Below are 26,011 nucleotides of genomic sequence, written 5' to 3'. Positions count from 1 at the left end.
CTAATAAGGTTCTTTTATTTCCCAGGGAGATCCAGTGCAAATTAAAAGGGTCGATTTGACTCAGAGTACATCACTCTGGAAAACTAGAAAACTCCTTCCTTATTTCCCTCTCCCCTTTATTTCTGTGTGATTTGTTCAGGGTCATAGAGCTATTAAGTGTCTAAAGGTAAAATTGAACTCAGGTCCTCTAGACTTAGTGCTCTATCCATTGTGCTACCTAGAAGCTCCTCATTTTCTTTTTGATGGTAAAATATGGCTCCTCAGGATGAGTAGTATGCTCTTTGGATGGAAGTGATGTGTGGGACAATGAAAACTGCCCTTGACCAAGGGGCAAAGGCTGCTCTGAAACTGTGGCTCTTGTCCCAGGGGAAGGATAAAGGACTTTGTATGAAGGGGTATAGAGAAAAGTCAATTTCCAGGGAGATAAAGAAAAAAAACCCATCTTGATCCAGTCCTGTTGTCTTGTTTTCCTCTCCCAGGACTAAATCTCCTATGGAAAATGAACATCAAAACACTCCCACATGCAATTAGATAGTAATTGTGTATGCCACCAACAATTCTTTTCCTTCTTTCTCCCAATTCATGCTTGTTTGTCCACTAAGGCACTTGAAAATAATTCAAATTTAGGCACTTACTATACAATTACATTTTCTTTGAAAAGGCACAGCTTGTGTTTTGATGCTGTTGTATCCCTCTTTAATGATTAATCCCAATTATTCCCTAAATTATTCCAAAAAAGTAGGCATAGCCAAATAATCTGAGTTGGAAAGGGATCAGAGGTCACTAGTTCAGTCTCCTTCTTGCCATGAGGCTCCCCTCTATTACCTAGACAAGTCATTAGTCAGCCTTTGCTTGAACACCTCCAGTGAAGGGAAACTCTCCATCTCATGAAACAGCCTAGCCCACTTTTGGATAGATGAATAGCTCTATTAGGCAGTTCTTTTGTATTTGGAATTGGAATCTGCTACCCTGGGTCACCCACACAGTTCTACCATACAGGGCTCAGCAAAACAAGTATGACTCCTTTTTCCATATCAGAGTTGTTGCAATGTTTTAACAGAGAGGTACCTCCCACCCTGTCCCTTAACCTGAATTTTCTCCAAGAGAAATATTCCTAGTTTCTGATCTGAAATACTCACAAGACATAATCACGAAGTTCAGTCCCTTCACCATTCTGGTTACCTTTTTGTGGAAATGTAGTTTGCCCAACTGAATGTTATATATGGTTTATTAGCACAGAAAACTGATGATATCATTGCCCTTGTTCTGGACATTTTGTTTCTATTAATACATATTCACTTTTTTTTTGGCTTCTCATTACAGTGCTGACTCATAATGTGTTTGTAGTCATCAGCCCTCAGTTTCTTTTTTTTTTTTTTAAATTATTGGATCAAATGGATGTTTAACTATATCTCCCTATCTAGCACTTAAGCAGTTTAAAATAATTATTTGAGCATCTTACAAGTATCCTTGTAAAGATTAGTTTTGCAGTTCACCATTCAAGACTTGTCCAAATATTTCTGACTCCTAATTTTATCTTATCAGGTATTTCTTTCTTCCTGTTCTTTAAATTTGATAATTTCTATATCTTCACAAAAATTATAAACAGCAACAAAGATAGACCTCCCCCCCATTGTACGCTACTACAAACTTTTCCTTCAGTAATATAGTTATTATAAATAATTGATATATCAATTATTTATGTATGATAATTTCAATGATTACACCTCACTATATGATCATTCTATTGTATTCTGTTTTGTAGAGCTAATGTGAATTTCAAATGCCTTTTTTTGCAATACAGACATACAACTGCAGCTTATCATCTTCCTGCTCTACTCACCTTGTAGCCTTATCAATGAAATGTTTGTTAGTCTATAGTAACTTGTTTTGAATGGACCCATGGTAGCTCCTAGAGATCATTGCTTCCCTTTCTAAAATGCTTCACAAACCATTTGTTCAGTAGTTGTTCCACAATTTTTCCAGCAATGGCCTTCAGTCTCACCAGTCTATCAGAGATACTTTTCTAGTAAGGATTTCTATTCTCAACCTTTCTAAAAACATTATGCTAATATGAAAACCGATCTGCACTGGAAAAGGGCACTGAGATACAATGTATTGATAGTTTTTAGGCAAGAGGAGTGGGATGGTTTTAATTTCTTGGTAATATCTTGATCTGGAACAGGAGAAATATGTCCTCTTCCCCCAGAAGTGACTGATGGCACCTGAAATCAGATTTTTTATCTCAAATGCAAATGTGAGATTCTATTCTCAGACTTTTGCTGTAGTAATTTAATTTCTAAATAGTTAAAACTAATTGGAATAATGGCTTCACACCTTTGCTCCATTATGAGTCTCTAAATACAATTTCTATTTTTTAATCAGTGGGTGGCAGGTTGGCTAAGCAAATACTTTCCATTAGCTTGGGAAGCCTCTGGGAGAATGGAATGTAATTAACTGAGCAAGATGAACCCATTAAGGAATGGAATTTAGTGAGATATATATCTGGTCATGGGACACTTGGATTCTTCCCTTTCTGTAAATAAGATAGAAGGTAGAGGAGGTGGAATTGGAAAACTGCTTCTATTCATCCCTCTGTAAGCAAAACTGATCAAACTTGGTTATGATAACCTTTTAGAACCACTTATGACCTGGATGATTATCTATAGACTTCTCCTTGGTTTTGAGGTTCCTCTGTCTCTTGACTTGCTGGTTTAAAGACTGAAAACCATGTGGTGAAAAAAAAAAAGCCCATTTACCATTGGGGAGAATTACCTCTGGGAATTGTTTGAATGAACTCTAAAGGGCTACAAGAAACTTCTTGTCGGTCACGATGGAGCTTTGCCAATGTGGAGGACTACTGGTGGTCTGGAGCACTAAACCTGATAGTTGCTGAGAGGAATATTACCTTTCAGCAGAAAACCTGGGAGTTAGGTTAGAGAGGGGACACTCACAAGGTCTTTTGTCTTAGACAAGATGGCAATAATAGCATTCACATTTTCTGAGTACTTTCAACATTTCTGGGAAGTAGCCAGTGTTAAGTCTTACAAAGCCTATTTTAGTTTTATAGATGAAACTGAGGTTCAAGCACAATAATTGATTTATCTAAGGTCACACAGTTCATCAGTGGCAGAGCCAAGCATGGGGCCTAGAGTTTAAAGAAACCTCAGATATCATCTAGCCCAGCCCCTCCTACAGATGAATCTCCTCTAAATATTATGGAAAAAGTGGCTAGCTTTTACTTTTTGCTTAATGATGGGAAACTCACTAACTCCTGAAGCAGCCCATATCACTTTTGGACAACTTTTATTATTCATTGAGGTCAGATCTATCACTCTACACTTTTCCTTCATTTCTGGTTTTGCCAAAAACAAGTCCAATCCCTTTTTCTACACAATGGGCCCTTCTCTCATTTGAAGTCTGCCATGAGACTCTTTCTGGCTGCCAAGGACAGTTTTCTTCCCCTGTTATACCTCCTGGAAATAACCCAATCCTCTCTCTGGAGGATGGGCTGCTCCATCAGCTCTCTGAGAAGTGGTTCCTAATATTTTGATTGTCATTTGGGTCAGTTTCCTTGTTGAATTCTAGAAGCTAATAACTTGCCAAAGATTCTATTTGGCTGTAGGAATGGTAATGTCTTCAAAGCTTGGGCAACGATTAAATTAGTGGCATCTTTAGGTAAGATTCTAGTGCTTTCTTATAACTGTCATTAAGGCCTGTGGTGTTCTAGTGAGCCAAGGGGAAGGAAGATTTATCTGGGCAAAGTTATAGAGCTTGCCCTCTGGGCGAGATCCCCGTTCATCAATCACATCTTGGGCAAGGGACTGGGCAACAGTAGTTAAATTGTAACGAAGTGGAAACACTGGACTTTAGAGTAGACAACTGAGGTTTAGCCTGGCTCTGCCCTTTAATACCTATGTAATCATGGACAAGTGATTCCTAAGTCTCAGATTCCTCATCTGTAAAATAGGATAATACTTGGTGTTAACATTCTCACATTAAATGTGTTATGAAAACACTCTGTTAGCCCCAAAGCACTATAGAATCTGGGTTGTTACTAGTGTAGTAAGAAATATAAATACAGTGAAAAATAATTACACAGAACTACTATACAAAAATAAATTTACTGTAAAAGTTGGATGTTTGGCTGGTGGTGGTCAGCAAATCAGGATTGGAGGAAGGGGTGTAGTGTAGAGAATTCTAGGGAAAATGACAAACAGGCACCTTGAGCAAATTTCCAAAGCTGCATTCATGTGAAAGAGAAAAAAAAAATAAAGGCTGGTGGGGACCAACTGCAAATTACAACCTTGATCCAGCTGCCTCAGAAGGTCAAGGGCAGGGCAGATAGATACCAACATATTGAGCTTCCATTTTAGATAAGCAGATTAGAGCCAAGGTGCAGCCTATATTATGACCAACATGATTTGTAAGCCAAAGGTCAGACCCACAAGAATGAAACTATTGGTCTTTTTGGGCTCCTGAATCCATATCCACCTCATAAATGTTCAAAAAATAATGTAGAACATATAGTCCAATGTAGCTAATGAGCTTTACTGTTGAGGCCCCTTTAAATCCTTTCCAACCCAAGACTTTGAGAACTTTCCCACCATTTTATCTGCATTTTTGCCCAATATTGATCAAATAACTTCTATGAGACCCTCCTTTGGCAGGGGAATTAGGTGAAGAAGATGAGAGGTCTTAAAAACTCAGATATGCTGAGGAAATCACCCAGGAAAAGTTTGATACCCCACAGGGGCATCTTTCCAACCTCCCTATCAAATCAGCTGCATTCTTTGGGAGAGAAGCACCAGAGCTGGTCAGGCCTACTGTTCCTGGGATGGGTAGCTTCAGACCTGATTTAGAGGGAACAGCAAAAGAGTCCATGAATATCCTCAATCTTCCCAATAGAGAGAGGTATTGAGGGAGTGAGTGTTAAAGCATTGTAAAAATTAATATTGCCCTTTAGATCATGTCTTTTCCTCTATCCCTCTGGAAATATTTCTTGGGACATTGTGTTTTAAAAAAAATTATTCTTTAAAAAAATCTCTTTCACCAATTAAAAAAAATAATTGTAATATGTGTGCATGTGTGTTTAGGGGAGTGTGTGAATGATATACATATGCATATATATACACACACACATATATATATATACATACACACACACACACAGGCACACATAGTTATTTGCTACGATTATAAATCAGAGTTCTTGTTGAATTTTTCCAGGACAGTTGAGTTTGTGTACTGAAATATCCATTGCTGTGTGGGAGATGATGGGTTGCAAGTATTCATGAAGATCCTGTGATCACTCTCAGTACAGTCCATACAGCTACCACTGACAGGATGATATAGAGTCTTGTCCTGGAAAACAGAGAGATTATAAAACAGAATTTGCTTTACAAAAGATAGGAGGGAAAGGTGGGACATAATGAACAATCCAATATCTCTGTAAAGAAAAAGGACCACTATCTTCAAACTCAGGCAAGGCAGACATACTTTTCTATTTGTTTCCTAAATCATTTCAATGTAGTGGGATAAAAACACTGAAATAGGAGTCAGAAGACCTGAGGTTTTGGTCCCAACTCTGCCACCAACTTGTGTGGCCCTAGACTGTCACTTTACCTGTTTCAACCTGGTGAGATGACCTTGTGTCCACCCAACATTGGAGTAATCTGTCCTTAGTGATCCTCAGAGAGCTTCTGAGATGTCTGATAAGGAAAGTGTCTAAGGGATCCAATAGTTCAATTTCATCTAGTGTTTTAAGAACATTAGATGAACAAAACCTCTGCTGTTCAAAAGCACATATGTTTCCCTGGACAGTTAGAGCTTCAATTGGGGACCCTATTTTCTTGGAAGTCCCTTACCACTCCCCCAATCTCCTTTAAATGTATTCAGACATTATATTGTATGGTTAATCAATATCTTCTTAAGGATCTCTACTTATAATGTTATTATGATTAAAAAATGTCAAGGCCAGCATAAATAATGCTACTGATACTGTTAAGTATTTTACAATTTATAAAGAACTGGAGCACAAAGTTTACTATTCCCATTTTGAAGCTCAAGAAGGGAATGACATGATTTTAACTCATCTACTCATTCCAAATTTACTTCTCTCACCACTATATCTTGTTCCTTTAGTTGACGGCGTTGAACTATATCCAATACTCCTCCTTGGGGGAATGTGTTATGGTGGCTGCTTGGTTAGCATTCAGTGCACTAGATGGAATCCGGGAGCTTGGCTTGAGGATCTGCCAGGGCACTTACTAGCTGTATAATCTTGGGCAGGTCTTTCTGTTTTTCTGACTCCCTCAAATTTTCATTTCCTTATTTATAAAATGGAGACCCAGTATACCTGTACCACCCACTTCATGGGGATGTTGGGAGGCTCAAACAAGATCATATGGGCAACATTTTGCCAATTCTTTTGGAAAGCCTGCCCTGACCAGCTATATTCCTAGCACTGATAATAACCTCTGTACTTAGACCTCACATAGGACTTTGTTTTAACATATGACACATGAGTTTATTTATTCTGATTATCTGCACTTGTGTCTTATCCAAATGCTAGACTACACATTTCATCAGGGCAGTACCTCCAGTGCCTAGCACAGTAGTCTGCACACAATAGGCACTCAATAAATGTGTCTTGTATCATACTGTATTTATAATACCTGTATTAATCTGATTTATTATTATTAAAGATAATATGATTTTTATAGCTGCCTTATATTAGCTCTATGCAAAGCATGAGAATTCAACACAACTTAAATTGGTAGTAAAGGGGAGGATGGCTGGGAACGACATAGCTTCCACTCTTACATTTACATATTTCCATAGCTGGTTTCCTTTCATGCCATGACAATCATAGAGTGTCACAGGACTGTTATGGGAGATAGTGTCGAAACAAAACTTCTTGGTGTGTTGGGGATCTCCAGGACGGATATCTTCTCTCCAACTGAAGGTAAACACCTGTAGATACACAGTCATAACTACTTTCATTATGATAAGGACAGGAGAAAGAGCACCCCAATACTATATTATGCCATTGTGATCCCAAGTCTGTCATGGGAATTAGGACTGGGCTTGATTATAGGAGACGGAAACAAATGTTTTTTTCAAGTAAGGATAATTCTAAAACTTAAATTGTCTCTTTTATTATGAGCTTAAATAGCAGCAAACATAAACCATTCAATATGCAAATAGAAAAATAATACTGTATATGAAACTGTGAACTTCTGTTATATTATTTCTTTAAGAAAGCAATACATTTTTATTTCAAAGATGGACAGTAATTTGCTGATGGCTATGGAATACAAAGGACAACATCCTGAAGATGCTGGCAGGAAGCTAAAGGCTTCTTAAGAAATAACTGTGACAAAAAGTTAGGGGGAAAAAGTGTACATTCATCAACTGGTATAACAAATTGTGGCATATGAATGTAATGGAATATTATTGCCCTGTAATAAATGATAACTATAAAGAGTTCAGAGAAACATGGGAAGACTTATGAACTGATGCAGGTTGGAAATATATCAAGGAGAGCCAATGACTCTAATAATATAAATAAAAACAGCACTTAAAGAAGCACTCCCATGGGGGGCAACAGGATTAGAATGCTTGCTGCATACTGCCTAATATAGCTGATGCGTGGGTTGGTTTGGCCTAACCAAATATATACATCTGACTCATGGTATTAATATAATTATTGTGATTGCTAGCTCAATCCCTTGGTGTCTTATTGTGTCTTCCAGGACTGCACTTATGATTCTACCATCTTGTTGGCCAGTTACTTCCCTTTTTTGAGATTCATTTTCCTCTCTTAGAGGGTTGAACTAGAAACTGCATAAGGCCTCTTCCAGTTCTTTCATGCTTTGTTCTAAGGGTTCTTTTAGTTTGAATATTCTGCATGTTATTTTCTAAGGTTTCTTTCAAGGTCTAAGATTCCAAGATTCAAATACTATTCTATCTGTGAGAAGACCTGGGTTTGTTCCTTTATTGACAGCCCCTATTAGGAATACTTAAATACTCTATTTTTAGACTTTAATTAGTTTAATTCATTATTTTCATCTTTGCAAATATATTAAAGCTGTCCTCTTGAAGATATTTAATTCTTCTTATAGATCAATGCATATGCAGGTCTGTGGATTTGAGTCTCTTTTCTAGCACCATAGAAGGTATTAATCAAGTCCCTGTTTTCTGTCTGGGGAATTGATTATTGAATACTGGAACTGCTTCAGAGACTTGCTCTGGGCTCTTTTGTGTACATATTTAGTATCTGTAATACATTATGCTTCTTCCATTACTTCTCTCTCTGGTCCCTCCCATTCATTCCCACTGTTCTTCCTCTTCTCCTTCAGATGTGATTTGGAAGGCACTGGCATAATTACTTGGAACTCTGGCCTCTGAAATTACAGGACTGAAGAAGAGGAATTCTACAGTCTAATAGGGAGTGCCTAGATGTCTGAGGTCCCCACTAAGGAAGGGTTACCTGCACATTACTCCATGCTGCCTCCGCTCGGCCTTTGACGCAGCTTTCTAATCTCAGAGAGGAACCCGGGGCACCATGTTTTGTGCCTATACACAGCTGGGTTCCTACATTGCGGATCTGAAATGGCAAAGAGAGCTCTGTATATATGTTGCTTAAAGGCCAAAGGACCAATTAAAAGCTTTTCAGAAAAAAATGAAGCAGGATGACATGAACCCCAAGGACAGGTGGAGGAAAAGGGGCCATCAATATGGTTTAGTTTCAAGCTTGACCTTAAAGTTTAAGTTAACTTTATGGCACTATTCTCCACTTCTCATTAAAGGAAAATTCAATTAAACCAGGGTCAAAGAAACTATTTAAGGAATCATAGAATTGTCCTTCCATCCCCTAATTCAGGGGCTCTTAATCTGGGGGTCTATGAATAGATGTTTGGGAAAATAAATCACACCTTCATTTCCCTTAATTTGTAATGGAAACTTAGCATTTCCTTCAATTACAACTTTAAGAAGTCCCCATTATTCTGAGAAGGGTTCCGTAAATTTAACCAGGTTGCCAAAGAGGTTCATGAAATAAAAAAAAAAGCTAAGAATCCCTGCACTGAGGCATCTTATTATAGCCAAAAGAGCAGGACATCTGCTCCTCTCCTAAACTGAAGACCGACCTTGGACAAGCTATAGCCTCTGGGGCCTCAGTGTCCTTTTCAAAAAAAAAAAAAAAAAAAAAGGGAATAGCAGTGAGTTAATCACTCAAAAGGAAATAAACTCTAAACTCCTTTCCAGCTCTAACATATATATATATAAATTTTTTACCATTATGTGATTTCTTCTAACCCAGAAATTCTCTGTCCAGTAATCCCTTCTATAACACAACTTTCCCATTGAAGTTTCAATATACTGTGGGTCAGCATAAGAAATTAAATAGGAATTTTGTGGAAGCTCTGAATGATAGACAAAAGTCAGCAGGGGACACAGAAAAAGTTTAGAAACTCAGAAATGCATAAATAGTGTGTATAGTATTGTATAACATCAACATATTTTATGGTTTAATACCATAAACACTCAAATTTTACAATAAAGTGGTATAAACATGCCATAAAAAACGAAAAAAAAAACTAATTTCTGTGGAATGAAGGGAAAGCCAAAGAATTCTACAAGGATTTTCCAGATTGAGGGAGTGCTGTGCATTTAACCCCAATATGTGGAAGAGATAATTATACTATGTGCTAAGGACTTTTCTAGATCTAATATCCTATGACTTTATTTATTTATTGATGCTTCTAAATTCCCTGTGCTCAATATGCAAGAAAATGTAAGAAAAAAATCTCTGCCCTCAAGAAGTTTAAAGCTATATTTTTATTTCTACAATATTTACACACACATCATCTAATCATCTTATTTTCTTTTCAGAGAATCTTTAGGAGGAAAGGAAAGAACAAGTAGTAATAATGCCATTTTATAGACTGGAAAAAGTGAGGCTTCAAAAAGTAAGATGAATTGCTCTAGTCACATGGCCAGGATTAGGACTTAAGATTTTTGACCCCCATTAGATCACTGTTTCACCTTGAGAATGTGAATCTGTAACTCAAGAGTAAAATTGCTAGGGTATATAACCAAATTAAATTAGGCAGATTAGCTCTTCCTTTGACAATTGCCTTGTTACCTATGTTTGCTAGATCTTGGTCACCATTTCTTTGGGGCTCAGCGGCTTAACATGTAAAATAGGTACCTAAGTAATAGGGATAGAGGTGGGAGGAAAGAATTTTTCCTTTCAGCTCTGAGTTCTCTGCTTTAATGAAATGAAAAAAACTAAACACTCTCTTCTTCTTTCACTCCTCAAAACTTACCTCTCCCCAGGCAGCTGCTGCAGGCTCCACTGGAGGATAATACCTAGGCAGATCCCAGGCAATTTCAGTCATGAACCACTTGAAGCTTTTGCAGTTTAAGTGGTTTCGGAGATCCTTTTGGGCAGTGACATCCCCCGTGGAGAGATGACGGTACTCTGGAAGGCGTTGATAAATGTATTCTGCATATTCGTCCATCCACACCTCTGCCACTCGTTTCAGATTCTGGGAGAAAAGAGGTAGAAGGAAGAGGATGTGAGGCTCTTGGTGGAGCAAAGATGGAGCTGGTCTACACAGATATTCTCATTTTGCAGAATTCGTGGGGAGATCTCAAGAGCCAACCTTATTCTGAGAAATAATACAGAAAAAGCACAGCTGTTTGATCTTGTAGAAATTCTTTCACCTTTCTAAGTCTCTGCCTACTTATCTGTTAAATGGGATAATACTTGAACCACCTATTTCTATGAGTATTGTGAGGAAAACACCTTGTAAGTCATAGGTGCTATAGGAAAGATGAACTATTATTAAGAGCCAATTACTTCAGTGCTGTTACTTCAGAGGTACTGAAAAGGCCTTATTCTTTCCCATATTCTAGTTAATTCCTGAAATTTCACTTTTGGACCATTATCCTTTTATCTTAGGGCTATGATGCCTGTGAAAAACTCCCCAACAGTTTTAGTTAGTGTGATGGAAAAATATGAGCCAGAACACTTTGAAATGGCATTTGAAAGGGAACACAAATGAGGGCACTGAGCACCTGAGGAAGATTATGAGACAGACAGAGATAAGAGAGAAGAGGGTGAGAGGGAGAAAGAAGAGAGGCAGAAAGGGAAAGGGGAGACAGAAAGAAAGAGTGAAAAAGAAAGAGTCAGAGACAGAGATAGAGAGGTGGAAAAAGAGCAGAGATGGGAGAAGTAACGGGAGAGAATTAGGAAGAGAGCTTTCTCGCTCTCGGAGAGTTAACAAAAAGGATTTCAGAACTGGGAGATTAGGGGCATCAAGGTCAAAGAAAAAACTTATTCTAGCAACTCGGAGTTGAGAGGGACTTAAAAATATTCAGTGTAAGATGTCAGAATTTAGATACTTGAGACCATCTAATTTTCTAATTTTATCGAGAAAAGGGAATCTCTTAAAGATAAAGTGATTTATCCAAAATTACAACATTCTTTAGTGGCAGAACTGGCTTCAGAACACAAGACATTTTAATTCAGCAATTCATCAAATATTTGGTTGGTGGCTACTATGTGCAGAGAATATCTCTTTTCATCATATTGTTTTACTAGGATTCTGCTCTCCCATTTTCTTGGTGTTTGAAAACTTGCGAACCACTCAGAAAATGTGACACGATGTTTGGGAAAAAGATAATCTGTAAGCTTCTTGATTAGGATAAATATTTTTAAAAATCCTAGGCTCCTATTAAGTGAGCAAGTACCATAATTAAGCCAGTAGGAAGATTCAGCTTCCTGGACCCATGTTTCAAGATAACACACTGAACATAGTCACTGCCTCCTAAGATGGAAGGAAGCTGAAAAGAGATCGTGGGATATATTATAAATCACTACTCAGATTTAGACTTGAAAGGAATATTGTAGTCCAGGGTAGGTAAACCAAGGGAAAACTGGCCTAAATTTTGCTTCAGGACATTGGAGGATGGTTAGCAAAGAGAAGAGAACAAATGATAGGAGTTTTGGCTATCATTTGGAAGAGATATTGAATTTCTTCTGTGTGATCCTACAGAGAACTAGGGTCAGTTGATGGAAGTCAAGGGAATACAGATTTCAATGTAAAGAAAAACTTAGCTGTCCCAGACTGTAACAGGCTCCCTGAAGAGGCAGTGGATAACTGTGGAGATTCTTTAGTCAAAGGCTGGATGAGCAGCTTTTGTCAGATATGTTATATAGGGATTTTCTGTTTGAGGAATAGTTGGACTATGTCTTCCAACATCTGAGCCTGAGATTTGGCAAGTTTATGTGTTTTGAGGTTACTTCCAGTGCTAATATCCTATGATTCTACAAGAGAATGGCAGTAAGTATTGTTAAACAGAGAACTGACAAGACATGGTAAGCTTTCCTTTAAAAATGAGCCCTTATCTAGTTGGAATGGATAGCTCCTAAATTGTTACTCTTTGTTGATGTTTCTTGCTTCCTTCCCAAAATCCACTTCTGACATGAAAGTTCCAGGCTTCCTTTGGGAGAAAGTGATCTTTCACTTCCCAGATTTCTTCTGAGAGCCACATGCTCCAGCCTTAGCCTCAGTTTTGCAATCTGAGATTTCCTGATGGAAAAAATATTGAGACACCTCTGGTCCAACCTGTTGCTGATCAGAATCACTTGGACCACATCCCTGAGAAGTGGTGATCCAGGCTGTACCTAAAAACCTTCAAAAATGAAGTTCCCATAACGCTCTGAGGAAGCTCATTTGACCTGTGGACAGCTCTTCTCATTGGCAGAAATCCGTCTCTCTGAAACTTAGATGACAGGTTCCTTGTGGAGAGGGTCTGTGTTACAGTTCTCTTGGTATGCCAAGAACCTCGCGCAATAGTTTGTCTATGAGTAGTGCTAAATAAATGCGGGATGAGGTAAATTACACTAGAATGCTCTCAGAGGAAGTGCTGCCTGGTGACATGGGGAGAGACAAAGTCGTCTCTTCTAGTTCCATGGAATTGGGTGTTCTATTCTCAACTCTCACTTGGTCTTAGCTGGTGAATGAACAATTTTTTTCTTCAGTGGCTGGTGCGGTCACTATAATCCTATGTCACTAGAGGGCGCAGAAGTGTTTCTATTGGATAGAAAGGTACTGAGGAGAGCCTGAACTTGGCCAAAGTGATAAACTGGAGGATGGCGGAAGGCCCTCACTCTGGGGATCCTAGAATTTTTACCTTAGGATTGAACCTTGCCGAAGGGAGGCCCTGGCCAGGCAACAACAAAAATTCCCTTTGGCATGGAGCTCAGCCTACTAGGAGATGGCACTTGTTCTTCAGGAACGGCAAATTGGGGGGGGGGGTCACTCAGAGCAAGCAGGCATCTGGGAGAACAGTGAATAACTTGCATTTCTATTCCCTTGGCAATCTTGAGATAGGCAGTACAGGTATTAGCTCCTTGTTACAGGTGAGGAAACAACAATAACTTACTTGCCTGTGGTTGTCCAGCTGGCCTAATCCTTGGCAACTGGACTGGGATGATAGCTATGTCTTCTGACATAGAATTTCTCTTCCTGATACACCATGGGGGCCTCTCATTAAAGTATTTTACACACACACACACAGAGTAAATATTTCAAAGATCATCTAGTTTAACCTATCTGGATAAGAATCCTCATCATAACATCCCTGACAAGTAGAGGCTGCTGGGTAACACATGGATAGAGTGCTGGACTTGGAGTTAGTCACACCTGAATTCAAATCTGGTCTCAGACACTTATTGGGCAAATCACTTAACTTCAGTTAAAGTTGAAATTGCCTATTTGCCTCAGTTTCCTTATCTGTAAAATGGGGATAATAATAGTACTTACCTCCCTTCATTTTTAGGATAAAGTGAGGATATTTGTAAAGTGTTTTGCAAACCTTTTATTATTATTATACAACTAAATTATGTTTGAAAACTGTCAGAAACAAGGAACTCACTATATTCTCAGGCGGTCCATTTTGTAAAATGAGGGGTTTGGACTAATTTCTGAATTTAGAGGAGAAAATTGTGGCTCAGAAAAGGATAGTAACTTTGCAGTAGTGTGGAACCAAAGGACTGGAAGGGACCCAAGAAGTCATCTAGACCAAACTGTGAAATGAATAAGAATGTTTTTTGAAACATCTCAGTTAAGAGGTGCATTTGTTTTCTCTAGGAACCTGGGGGAAGACACATCTTGGTTTATCTCTGGATCAAGTAGAAATCCTTCTTCTATATGATAGATCTTTAAATATTTGAAGATGGCCACCATGCCCTTATTAAGTCTTCTCTTCTCCAAACAAAGCCCTTCTTAGCATAGAGGGCCCCTCTAGTACCCCTTGACCATAATCTGGATTCTCTGTTTCTATGAATAGCACCTCAGGCTGAATAAGTCTTTCTGGCTGCCATGTCACATTGCTGACTCCTACTGAATTTGCAGTCCATAAAAATCCCCTGATTTTTTTTCCCTCATACAAATTGTTGCTCAGTCAAGCCTTTTAAAATTGTACTTGTAAAACAGCTTTTTTGAAGTCAACTGCAGGGCTTTATATTGCCTCTATGAAATGGCTTCTTAATAGATTTTTCTCTGTAGTCTGGCTTATCAAATTCCCTTTGGATTTGAATTCTGTCATCAACCCTGGTCCAACCGGTATGAGCATATGTAGAGAGATTTAAGATCTGAAGAAATTCTTGAGGTGAGTTGTGGCAAAGCTTGGACTAAGCTCAGACCTGAGAGAATTCCTAAGAAAATAGGTTCTACAAAATAGACACATATAGTTCTAGCATAGCCTTCACATTTTTTATTATGGATATGGAAGTGCTTATTTTATTTTATTTTATTTTGAGGTTTAGAATAAAAAATAAAATTCAGAGATTTACCCTCCTACCCTGGGCTCCTCCTGGCAAAGCCAACATCTTACCCGGGCCAGGCTGACTCCTGTAGGGATCTTGTAAGGGATATATTTCCTGTAGATGTGACCTACTCTGGAACAGGGGATGTCCTCCATTCGGCCTCCACACATCCACACCTATGAGGGAGAGAAGAGGGAGGGGAGAAAAGGAAAGAGAGAGTAGAGATAGAAAAAATGAATCTCTGGATGAGATTCCTAATTACCAGTTTATTTTTTTTAATCCTGAAGTTCTCCCCCCCCCCCCCAAAGAAGCAGTAATTTCTTAGATTTTTATCTTGAAATTCAGACATCAACAATCACAGAGTCTTAGCAATCCACTACTCGGAAAAGACTTTTAGATTCTTGTCCCAACTCTGCAGGCTTAATTCTGAACAAAGGCTAAACCATGAATCTCTCTGGCAGATTTGCTTTCTCTGTGCACTCCCTTAAGTAACTGAATATCAAGGATAGTATACTGAAAAAAAGGTGATAAAAAGAATATCAACAAGTAATGATACATGTCTATTATGCACAATTTTTTTTTTTTTTAAATTTGGAGGCAATTGAGACTAAGTGACTTGCCAGGAACCCACAGCTAGTAAGTGTCCAAAGCTGAATTTGAATTCAGGGCCTGATGACTTCAGGACTGGTACTCTATCCTACCTATCCCACCTATCTGCTCCACCACCATAAATTCTTTGTGAAAATGTTACATAATTATATTATATAAATATTATATTTTTAAATCATCATATCACACATGTAAGTATGAAAAAGATGTAGCTATGCTTTAAAAATTTTTTCCAAAGCAGATAAAAACTTCAGTTATGCAAGTAACTATAAGATATAGAGATGTATAGGATCTCGTTTTGTTTATTATTTAAAAAGATGTTTGATTCAGTAGAACAAAATATTTTCAAGTATTTTCTTCAAAAAAGTGTCTGTGAGGCATATATCTGTAATAAATTCTTTGATGTTAATGATATAATGATAAAGATAATTTTGTTCAAAGATCCTAAGAAAATCAAGGTGAAGCACAAAACAAGGAAATATGATCAATAAAGGTGTTTATCACCATCATGGAGACTCTCTAATACAAAGTGATGAAAATGAAGTGAAAGAAGGATTCTCTATTTGGTTGAAGTCACTCTCACCCTTGCCCCAATTGCACCCTTGAACCTTTTTTTTCTGGTTGACATTTTGTTTATTTCCTCAAACTCCAAAATACTATAGAACTCCCTCAGATTCTGAACCACTTAAAAGACTTTAGCCTAACAACCTGAATGGGCAGAAATGAGTGGATGAAGGATGTCTGTTGTCTACACTATGTTGTCTACACTACGCTCATTAGGTTAAATCATTAGTTTATAGTTAGGGTAGGTACTACAAATAAAGAAGGAACTGGGTTCAAAATTTAGAAAGAAGAAAAGGGTGGGTTGGCTTATATTTGGGAAATTCTGCTGTTTTCAATAATTCTAAGCATGTCCCTGATACACAAACCCATTTTTAAAAAAAACACTATTATTCTACTGATATCCTATGGCTATCACTTATGGGACACTACAGTCTCTGAAGAATCAAATTTAAGGGTGAACCAAAAAGCAATGGAGAATCATGTGGTAGGCATAAATAGGTTGCAGCAGAAAATGACATAAAGGATTTCATCTGGAAAATGACTGGCAAAGGAGGTAGGTTGGTTATATAATGGGATGAGATAGAACACGACAGTGGCCCACCAAAGCATATTGAAAAGGTTTAGAAGGCGGCTCCCAGTGCCTTGTTTGGAGTCCCTCTGGCCAATTTTTGGGAGGACAGAGGCAAGAGAAGTGTGGATGGCTTAATAATTGTTTACTGACTGATAGATAGATGGATGGATTCCCTTTCTGCACTACTGGAGGAGGATCTGCAATAATCACCTTGCAGATCCACTGAAATATTGACATACTAGAAAAAGGGGAGGATCAAAGGAGGGAAAGGTCTGTTCAGAGTGATGATAATGGATAAAAGTAAGAAGTTATGTTCACTTAATTATTTTGCTCCCATTTTCTCTGTTAAAGAGAATAGTTCCTGAATTGGAAAGGACAGAACAAAAATGGTTAAAAGGAAATTTAAGATAAGAAGAATCTAATTGTTCTCAATGACTTCTAGTTATCAGGCTTGAATGAACTTTATTCCAAGGTGTTGAAAGAAAGGATGGACATGACTGCTGAGCAATTTTCAATGATCTCTGAAGGATCTTGATGAATGGGAGAAATGAGACAGGACTAAAGAAAGCTAATGTTATGATTTCCAAGAAGTATAGGTTGCAAATTATATGCTAGTGAGCTTGACTTTGATTCAACAAATCAAATCAACAAGCATTTATTAAGTATCCACTGTGCCAGCTATTGTGCTAAGACAAATATAAAATTGAAACAGTTTCTACCATCATGAAACTTTTACTCTATTGGGAAGACAAAAAATATAAATGTAAATATATACAAGCACAAGCAAATCAAATAAAAAGAATCTTAGAGAGGAGGGTGTTAGGAGTTGCACCTTTCCTTTGAGACTGGCCCCTCCTGCAGAAAGTGGTAATTGAGCTAAGTTTCCATCATCAGTCATCTGTATTATATCATACACTGGACTCAGATGACTCTGGAGGAGAGAGTGAAATTGGTGACTTTGCACAGCTTTGCCTCACTTAATCCAATTTACTTGCAAGTCAAGATATCACCCTCCTGATGTCACTGTTTCTTGTCTAGAATGAAGGACCAACAACAAAAGAAGCCAAGAACTCCAGAAAGTGAAGGTGAAACTGGGGAAGTAGAGAGAAAGTGGGGAGGAGGGACCTCTAGGGCAAAGTTATTGAGATGACAGAAAACCTAGTGTAAGGCTACAGAATTCTAGATTTACAGCTGGACAAGAGACCTTATAATTTAATCTTCAAGGAAGTGAAGGGATCTGTCCCTCCCTCACAGAGAGAGTAAGGGGCATCATTTATTCCTAATTCAGTGTACCCTGGGCCTTAGAAAAATGCAATTACAGATTGATTCAATTTAGAGAATGGGTGGGAAAGGGGAAAAGTAGAGAATGAAGGAAAGTCAGGAAAATGCTACCCTCAACACAACCTCTTATTGTTAAATTACTGTCAAAGTCAAGCCAACAAGTTACATTTTCAAAGTAGGAGAACTTATCTGGAGCCAAAATCCTATAATAATAACTTTTCCTTTACTCAAGTGAGTTGTGTAGACAATGATTTTCTCCAATGAATGCTGTTATTATAATTTATTATTGTGCCCTGTGACTTCATGATTGGGGAGCTAATAAAGAGTAGGAAGAGCCAACCACTTTTGTTAAACCAGAGTTTAGAAAGTCTCTTAGAGGCCAATAAAATTAACAGTTTCCAGTTTATTAAATTTACATTAGTCCAACAAGTCCAAAGCATTAAACCTTCTAAAGGGTTGGCAAGAATTGTAGTTCTATTCCATTCAGTTCAACAAATACATATTAAGCATTTACTATGTGCAAAAGACTGTGAAAGGTGATTCACTTCATCAAGCAATTTACTGGTTAATAATAGAAATTATATTCCATTTTGGTTTTGTTTTCCTTTGGGGAAAGGGAAAATTTTGCTTGATTCTATGCTGAAAGATAATATAGCAATGTAGCCTTAGAAAAGTCACTTTACTTTTTGAATCTCTACTTTCTGCATTTATAAAATGGGAAAAACAATAACTATCTTGTTGCCTTACAAGATTTTTGTGAAAATCAAGGAGATAATGCATATAGAATCTTTTGGAAGCTATGAAGCATGATGGAAGCAACAGCCATCATTAGGTTCTATTACTGTAATAAATTGTGGAAGGTCAGTTAGGAGAGTTAGGACAAGGAATATCAGACTGAAAGGGGACTTTAAATACTGTTCCCAACCTTTTTGAGTATGAAAATTTCAAGACAATACATGATAGTAGTTGTGCTATTAATATCCATGAGAAAATACATGTCAGAAAGCTACCATAAATTCAGTAACACTCAATGGATCTGTACTTCATTAATCATCATAACATCACTATACATATTGGAAGAAAAGCACTACTATTTTAAATACATACTCATATTCAGTCTACAGAAAGATTATTTGTTTACAGGTTTGTGTGTTAATTTGCAGACTTGACAAAAAAGTTTAAGCCCTCAGATTGAGATCCACTGCTTTATAGAACAGAGTATTAGAAGTGGAGAGGACCTCAAGAACAAATTAGTCTACTCTTAACCAGTGAAGAAAGTTTCCCCAAGGTTACATACATAGCTATTTAGTAACAAAATGATTTAGCAACAAAGAACAGAAAACTTTCTTTTCCTTTAAGTGGATTGCTCTAGTTATAAGCATTCTTGATGACCTGGGTAATATGGACCTGGTAGCTTTAACGTAAACCTGTGTATCTAAGAATATTGGGATCCTGAGGTGTGGGACTGCTGAAAAGGTTTTGAATGACAGCTAAGTTGAATGACTCCAGCTTCCTGTACAATGACCTTATTCAACAACTTCCTCCACATAGAGGGTGATTTATAAGTGCTCAGCATCCAGAATTCTAACTACTTTGCCAGGGAGACAAATATTAGCCAAAGTTAAACAGTCAAGGCAGGTGTAACCCAAAGGTCATTTTTTTCCCTTCTTTTCCTGGAAATAGCTACAGCAGAGCTCATAGTCAAATTCCTTGAAATTCTTTCACTTCTGGTGGATATCGTCAACATAAAGAAGATCCAACTCACTTCCAGTTGATCAATGATGGACAGAAATAACTACACCCAGAGAAGGAACACTGGGAAGTGAATGTAAATTGTTAGCACTACTGTCTATCTACCCAAGGTTACTTATACCTTCGGAATCTAATACTTAATGTGCAACAAGAAAATGGTATTTACACACATATATTGTATCTAGGTTATATTGTAACACATGTAAAATGTATGGGATTACCTGTCATCGGGGGGGAGGGAGTGGAGGGAGGGGGGATAATTTGGAAAAATGAATACAAGGGATAATATTATAAAAAAAGATAATTGTATAAATATGTTTACATATATTGAAAAAAAATTCTTTCACTTCTGGACCACAAGTCACTCAGAGGATCATCCTAATTTAGCTGATGGTTCCTCATCTCAATGTCTGAATGAATCAGTTGGTAACTTAGCTCCATTTAGACCCAAAAAGTAATGAAGGTTGGAACAAAATAATGGTTCCTCATAAATTAATTCTTATGCCAATACCTTTTTTGCTTGGGGGCAGGGAAAATTTTTGTATTCTCTTAATTATTATTATTAATTATTAGAACATAAGACTGTCAGGACCTTGGTTCAATCCCCCCCATCTATCAGAAGAATAAACCAGGGTGAGAAAAAAGGAAGTGAAATGCTTAGGAAATTGGTGAAAGAGCTGATTTTTGCTAGTCAGACTAGTGAAAAAGGGTGGATTTGAAAGTCACATTAATTCTTGAAAAAAAAAATCCATTTTCAATTTCCTTTAAGGGTACTTTTCAGTTGAATTTGTCTAAGGTGAAGGACTGACTTCTTGTCAAGAACTGACAGTCTCATGAAAATATGGTAGTCCACGAAAAAGCAATAATAATATGGTTATCACTAAATTATCTTTCAGCATAGAAAAGCACTTAAGAATTGAAGGCAACCTAGGGATCACCTAAGTTTTTTTTACAGATGTGTGAAAAAAAGGCAGTTAGAGGGGGCTGCCACCCTCAGGTCATATGACCTTCATTAATCAGCTAAAGGAATCCTTCTTCCCACCTCCCCCAGCGTATAATTATTCAGAACCTTCCTTCTAAACATTTTTTTCCCAAAGAATTTTTGACCACAAAATTGCTATATGTTAATAATACAGTAAAATATTTTAGTAGATCTGTCATGAGTATGAGCACTTCCTCCAGGGATGCAAATCAGAAACCAATCCAAATCTCCCTGAATAAAACTCTTATTCTTGTCTTTTCAGAAATACTCCATACATGGCCAACATGGGACGAGGCCTTCTGGCTCATTTAATTTTGTGGGTACTAAGGTAAAATTCTGGTTGTCTCTACTACCTGTCCAACCTACCTTTTTGAGTAAATGTGTTGGATAATCTTGCATAATATTTCTCCCAAGCATAGTGATTGATATTAAATATAATATTAATCACAACAATAATTGCTACTTCTACTTTATGGAAAGAAGGAGGTACAAAATGGTAAAAATAACTCATCCTATGGTACTAGAAAAGCCAGGGACAGGGATGGACAGCTAGAGAAGAGATGACAGACTGCTAGAACAGAAAGGTACCTTAGAGATCACTTTGTTTGATTTTCTTGTTTATCAATAAAATTTTACATGCTTGAACTTCTCTATTACTTGTATTTACTTGGTACTTAATTGACATTCAATAATAACATTATAATAATAACATCACCATCCATTTATATAACAGTTTACAAATTAATGCTACAACTTATTTTCTCCTTTTTGTGGATGGTAAAACAGCCTCAGAGTGATGAAATACTTTGCCTAAATTCAGAGTGACACCAGGACATATCCTGGACTGATCCAAAAGGATGGACAACATTTCTGTGTCCGCTGAGAGTTCAAGTGAGGAAGGCAATGTATTCTCAGGCTATAATTCCACACAGAAAGTTACTTTGATCCTGACAAGGAAAAAAGAAGAGTATGAGTTGCTGGAATCAACAACAATCTTGTGTGTTATCAAATGTACCAGATTGGAAATGGAAACTACCAGGGAAGAATAAACCCTACATACAGATGTCATTTTCTTTCCATATATGAACATGTCTTATTTTTCTGATTTCTAAGATGATACTACCTATTCACCTATTCAGTGATTCCTCTCCTGAGGGTTCAGTGGCTCCTACCAAGAAGTTCTCAGATATATTCTGTCAGCTCAGTCCTCCAATCTTTTCTCCCTCCTCAAAAGTTTTGCTATGAGGTGAGGTCTAAAACAGAAAACTTATTTCAAAAAACTGGTTCTCATGTCTTTGTTATTTTATTACTGAACATATTTTTTGTGTGGACAGGTACCACATATGGTATTTATAAAAGGCAATGATCAGTTCTTACCTCCCAACCAAAGAGGAAAAAGATGTAATAATATGCATTAACAACATCAATAAAATGGCAAAGAACAAAAAAAAGGGTATGACCTCAGATCCTGTAGGGGCAAAATACAGACAAGCAACAGATAAGCAAAGGGTCTTACAGAGTCACAGAATATCAGGGTTGTAAAGAACCTAGAAATACAGAATATTAGAGCTAGAACTCTTAGGTAGGTGGTAATAACCACTATTTCTTTCTGTCTTTCGTTTTTGTTTGTTTTTTTAATTAATAAGGTTTTGTTGTTGCCTTTTATTGCTTAAATCAGGGTTTCCTTTTCTACTTGTGATCCCTTTTCACTGGAGAAGTTTTTACATGACCTCAAGAATATAGGTATATAAAAGAGGTATACAAATCAAATATGTACTGATAATAAATTATAATTTCACAATTTGCCCCCTCCTCATTCAGTTATGATACCCATATATACCCATATGACAAACCACAGTTTAAGAAGCTGGGTTTTAACTATATCATTTCCTGAGGTACTCTGTAACAAACTTCACCTTTACCCTAGCTCTTTCCCTTATAACAACAAAAAAGTGAAGATAGCACCAGTTAGCATGCAACTATCTGTTACTTCATTTTACAGATCATGAGACCAAGGACTAAAATAGGTCAAGAGATATAGGAAATATTAAGAGTTGGAGCTCAGATCTTTAGATTCCTGCTCCATCATTCTTTTCCCTCAGAATACAACCAATTTTATTGATTCTGAGAGACAAAATGTAGAGGAAAAAAGCCAGGATGTTTTTTGGCTTCAGAACAAGCAAGTGCTCTACTTTGGCTTCAGCTGATGATGACTGGTTGTTGAATCAGGGAAGAAGGAAGGCTAAGTTTGGTGTGTCCCTTTTTGGATTCTTCTCTAAATATCCTCTGCTCTGGGCTTAGCTTTCATGTTATCTGACCTTTACCTCTCAGAAAGGTCAGAAAGTTCAATGGATTCTCAGATATTTCCTTGCCTTAACACCTTTGTAGATCTGCAATGGTCCCGACTGCCTTCTGAAAAGCAATCAGCAGAATGCCTCCCCTGTTCTTGGCAGGCAACTTTCCAAAAGGCTGGACAGCTGCGGGGGCACATGCATCCAAGAATAAACACAACCACACACTCACACCCTTCAGGGAAACTTCTCAGAGTTAGCCTTTGAGACGATGCTAGTGACAGAGTCCAGGCAACTCTTCTGCAGCTGGGCTTCTCCTCAACACCTGTGCCGCTGTCTGGGATGGCAGGGTCTGGAAAGGACATGTATGAAAGGAGGCGAGGGAAATGTATTTTCCCATGCAGATGGTCCTTTTGCAGTTGTTGGCAACAAGTCTAGCCATCTGGCTTAGGCTGACGAAATGCTTGGCTCTCAAATGAGGCAAACCTGGATAGATATAGAGATATGGCCTTCACTTGCAGTCTTTATAAGACACAGTGTCTTACCTTAATCTTAGCCCTGTTCATTTTCATGAGAGATCAAATTTAGAATCTTTAAAACAGATTGGAAGAATTCACTGTAGACCTTTCAAATAGAATCTAGGAACTCAGAGGTATTTCTTCCATTTCCAATCACATCCAAAATAAAGGGCATGTTAGAAGAGATGTAATAAGAAATTCAGTTGAGCAGAAAGGGACTAGGGTGAAGAGAGATTGTTAATAGAACACCACTGTATACAGTTTTACTGGGGGAGGAAATGTATTGTCTTTTCTCCTAACTTCCAGTGTTTTGTGATTTTGTTTCCTTTGTCATCTTCCATGGCTCAATTTTCCTCCAAACTTTGTGGGGCCATGGCCTGGTGAAGGATTACAAGGGGTAGGAAATTGCGGGGGGGGGGGGGTGTGCTTCAGGCTGTAAATGGATGTGAGAATATAGCTTGCCTCCTGGATGGTGGCACTTAAAAAACTTACTTGAATAAAAAGGATGTAATACTATTCTTTAAGTGGCATACTTGCTCTCTGTGTTGGACTCATTGGTTCACAACCTTAGTCCTTTAAGAAACAGAAGAGGTCAGATCAATGTAGATCAATAAATGGGTGTCAGAGAGGACAATGAACTTGGAAAAAAAATTCAGTTAATGAATATGTTGCTTCTGGCTTGATAGTAGTTCCCCTAGCTCCTGGTGTCTTAGATAATTTTAAAGATTCATTACTATTATGTCACTTATCCTCCCACTTTCCATCTTTACTCCCATCTCTACTATCTTTCTATGAAGAAGCCTAGACAGTGGATAGTTCTGTGTGCCAAGAAAAAACACAACCAGGGAGAAAGCTATCAAAACATTCTAGGACTGAGAAACTACGAATTTGTAGACACTAATAGGAGGAGAAACATCAAACTGGATTCTTATGGGTCAGGATTTCCCCCTTCCTGAAAAGCCTAAAAAGATCAACATCTTCCCAGTCTGGCCTTGATGATCTAACTTAGAAGTTTGTCTTTATTCACATGAGGAAAATTATCATTAAGAAGTATTGACTGACTTATGGTGTGAGCTAGAAACCTGTTTGCTCACTGGGAATCCTCCCTCAACCATCTGTTCTGGTAAATCAGGGTGATTTCTGTACAATGCTCCCATTTGGGGCTGAGTCCAGGAAGTGGTATCTCATCTTTGTCTTTCCTGGGAGAGTTAGGAAGTTCTGCTAGGAAGCCTATTTGTGTCTCCCTGTTGGTAAAAGGAGAGAAATGGGAAGCTCATTTTAAATAGTAAGATTTGTGAAGTAATGAGAAATGTTGCCTTTGGTTCTGGCCAGAGGATAACCCTAGAGTACTTCCTCCCTATCTATTCTCTTAATGCCATCCGGGGGAAGGAGTACTTACATTAACCCTATTCTTTTTGTCTGTACTAAACTTGTCCATATGCCCAATTCCCATTGTATGTTATTTTTAAAGGCATGGTATTCCATTCTCAATGGATTTCCTCACTGATATAAACCATCAACTTTATATACTGTCTTCACTGATTCCACTCCTCCAGCTCTGTTCATGGTTGCTCTTGTTTGTTAAAGGTTCAGCTTTTAAATTCTACATAACTCATCCTGGCCAACCTGGACATGGCTAATGTGTAGGAACCAAATGTACAAAACAATTCAGAGGTTAGCAGAGTATATTCTTTAGTGCTGCCTGGTTCCAATGCTTTTTTCTCCCAATATGCCTGAGGTAGACTAAGTATTATTGCCTCTCCTTTTATAAATGAGGAAACAGGATTTTAAAAAATAAAATATGAGATTAGTTTAAGATTAAAGCAGCAAAGGAAAATAATTTATAAAGAAGAGGGAAAAAGATCTGGTTTTACTTCAATTATAATGTTGCTTTTGTAGTTTTAACTATATATTAAAAAAACCCTATCATTTAAAAATACTATTTTAGGAGCACAATGGCTTGTGGCTTTGGCAACTCACCATCAGGATGAATGGGCAAACGGTTCAATCATCAGAGGCTAACTTATTCAGGGATGGCATTGGCTTGTGAAGAACTAGGATAACCAAGGTCACCAACAGGGACTAGCTAATGGATGGAGCTTAATACAAACAAATGTACACAAGAGAAAGTAGATAGCAGTTGGCTAGACATATGACCTTTAGGATTCTCTATAAATTTTATCCATTCAAGGGCAAGTCCTGTTGAGGATGGCATCTGACAATCATCAAAATAGAAAGGCAAAAGTAGGCAGATATGTCAAAAATGGGCAAGATGCAGGGGGAGGGAAGATTTTTATAACAATAAGAGGAAGTCTTCTTTGAGAGAAGGGGAAATTTAAGAGAAGAAAATAAAAGATTGGGCATCAGTAGCTCTCTCTTTTAGCCTTGGCTCAATCTTGCTTGACCCCATGATCTTGGATAAATCACTTTTTCTTTCTCTGCTTTGGTTTCTTCATTTGTAACTCAGACAGGCAGTTGGATTATCTCTGTGCTTTAGGCAATTGAGTCTCTTACCATTCTGATAGTCTATTTTCCTGCTCTAAGACCATTTCTACTACATTCTAATATCTCTTTTAGCTTTGACATTTTAAAATACTC

The 26,011-nt window shown here is 37.7% G+C and overlaps 1 protein-coding gene and 1 long non-coding RNA gene across 2 annotated transcripts in view; one reads left to right on the top strand and one right to left on the bottom strand.

The window, feature by feature from the left end:
* The window catches only part of LOC141556925 (uncharacterized), a 56,702-nt gene extending 35,461 nt beyond the window's left edge, over positions 1-21,241 (top strand). Inside the window, exon 4 of the long non-coding RNA XR_012486665.1 lies at positions 20,867-21,241. This is a non-coding gene — a long non-coding RNA (uncharacterized LOC141556925). The remainder of the gene's footprint in view (positions 1-20,866) is intronic.
* The window catches only part of GALNT10 (polypeptide N-acetylgalactosaminyltransferase 10), a 172,134-nt gene continuing 150,228 nt past the window's right edge, over positions 4,106-26,011 (bottom strand). Inside the window, exons 8-12 of the mRNA XM_074291870.1 lie at positions 14,914-15,021; positions 10,335-10,556; positions 8,495-8,611; positions 6,826-6,975; positions 4,106-5,364 (exon numbers count right to left, since the gene is read on the bottom strand). Of these exons, the coding sequence (XP_074147971.1) occupies positions 5,197-5,364; positions 6,826-6,975; positions 8,495-8,611; positions 10,335-10,556; positions 14,914-15,021 (765 nt within the window). The 3' untranslated portion in view covers positions 4,106-5,196. The remainder of the gene's footprint in view (positions 5,365-6,825; positions 6,976-8,494; positions 8,612-10,334; positions 10,557-14,913; positions 15,022-26,011) is intronic.

Source organism: Sminthopsis crassicaudata, chromosome 2 (genome assembly GCF_048593235.1).
Source record: "Sminthopsis crassicaudata isolate SCR6 chromosome 2, ASM4859323v1, whole genome shotgun sequence".
NCBI classification, from domain to species: Eukaryota; Metazoa; Chordata; class Mammalia; order Dasyuromorphia; family Dasyuridae; genus Sminthopsis; species Sminthopsis crassicaudata.
The sequence above is the reverse complement of the archived record's forward strand: the minus strand, read 5'-3'. Positions and strand labels throughout refer to the sequence as shown.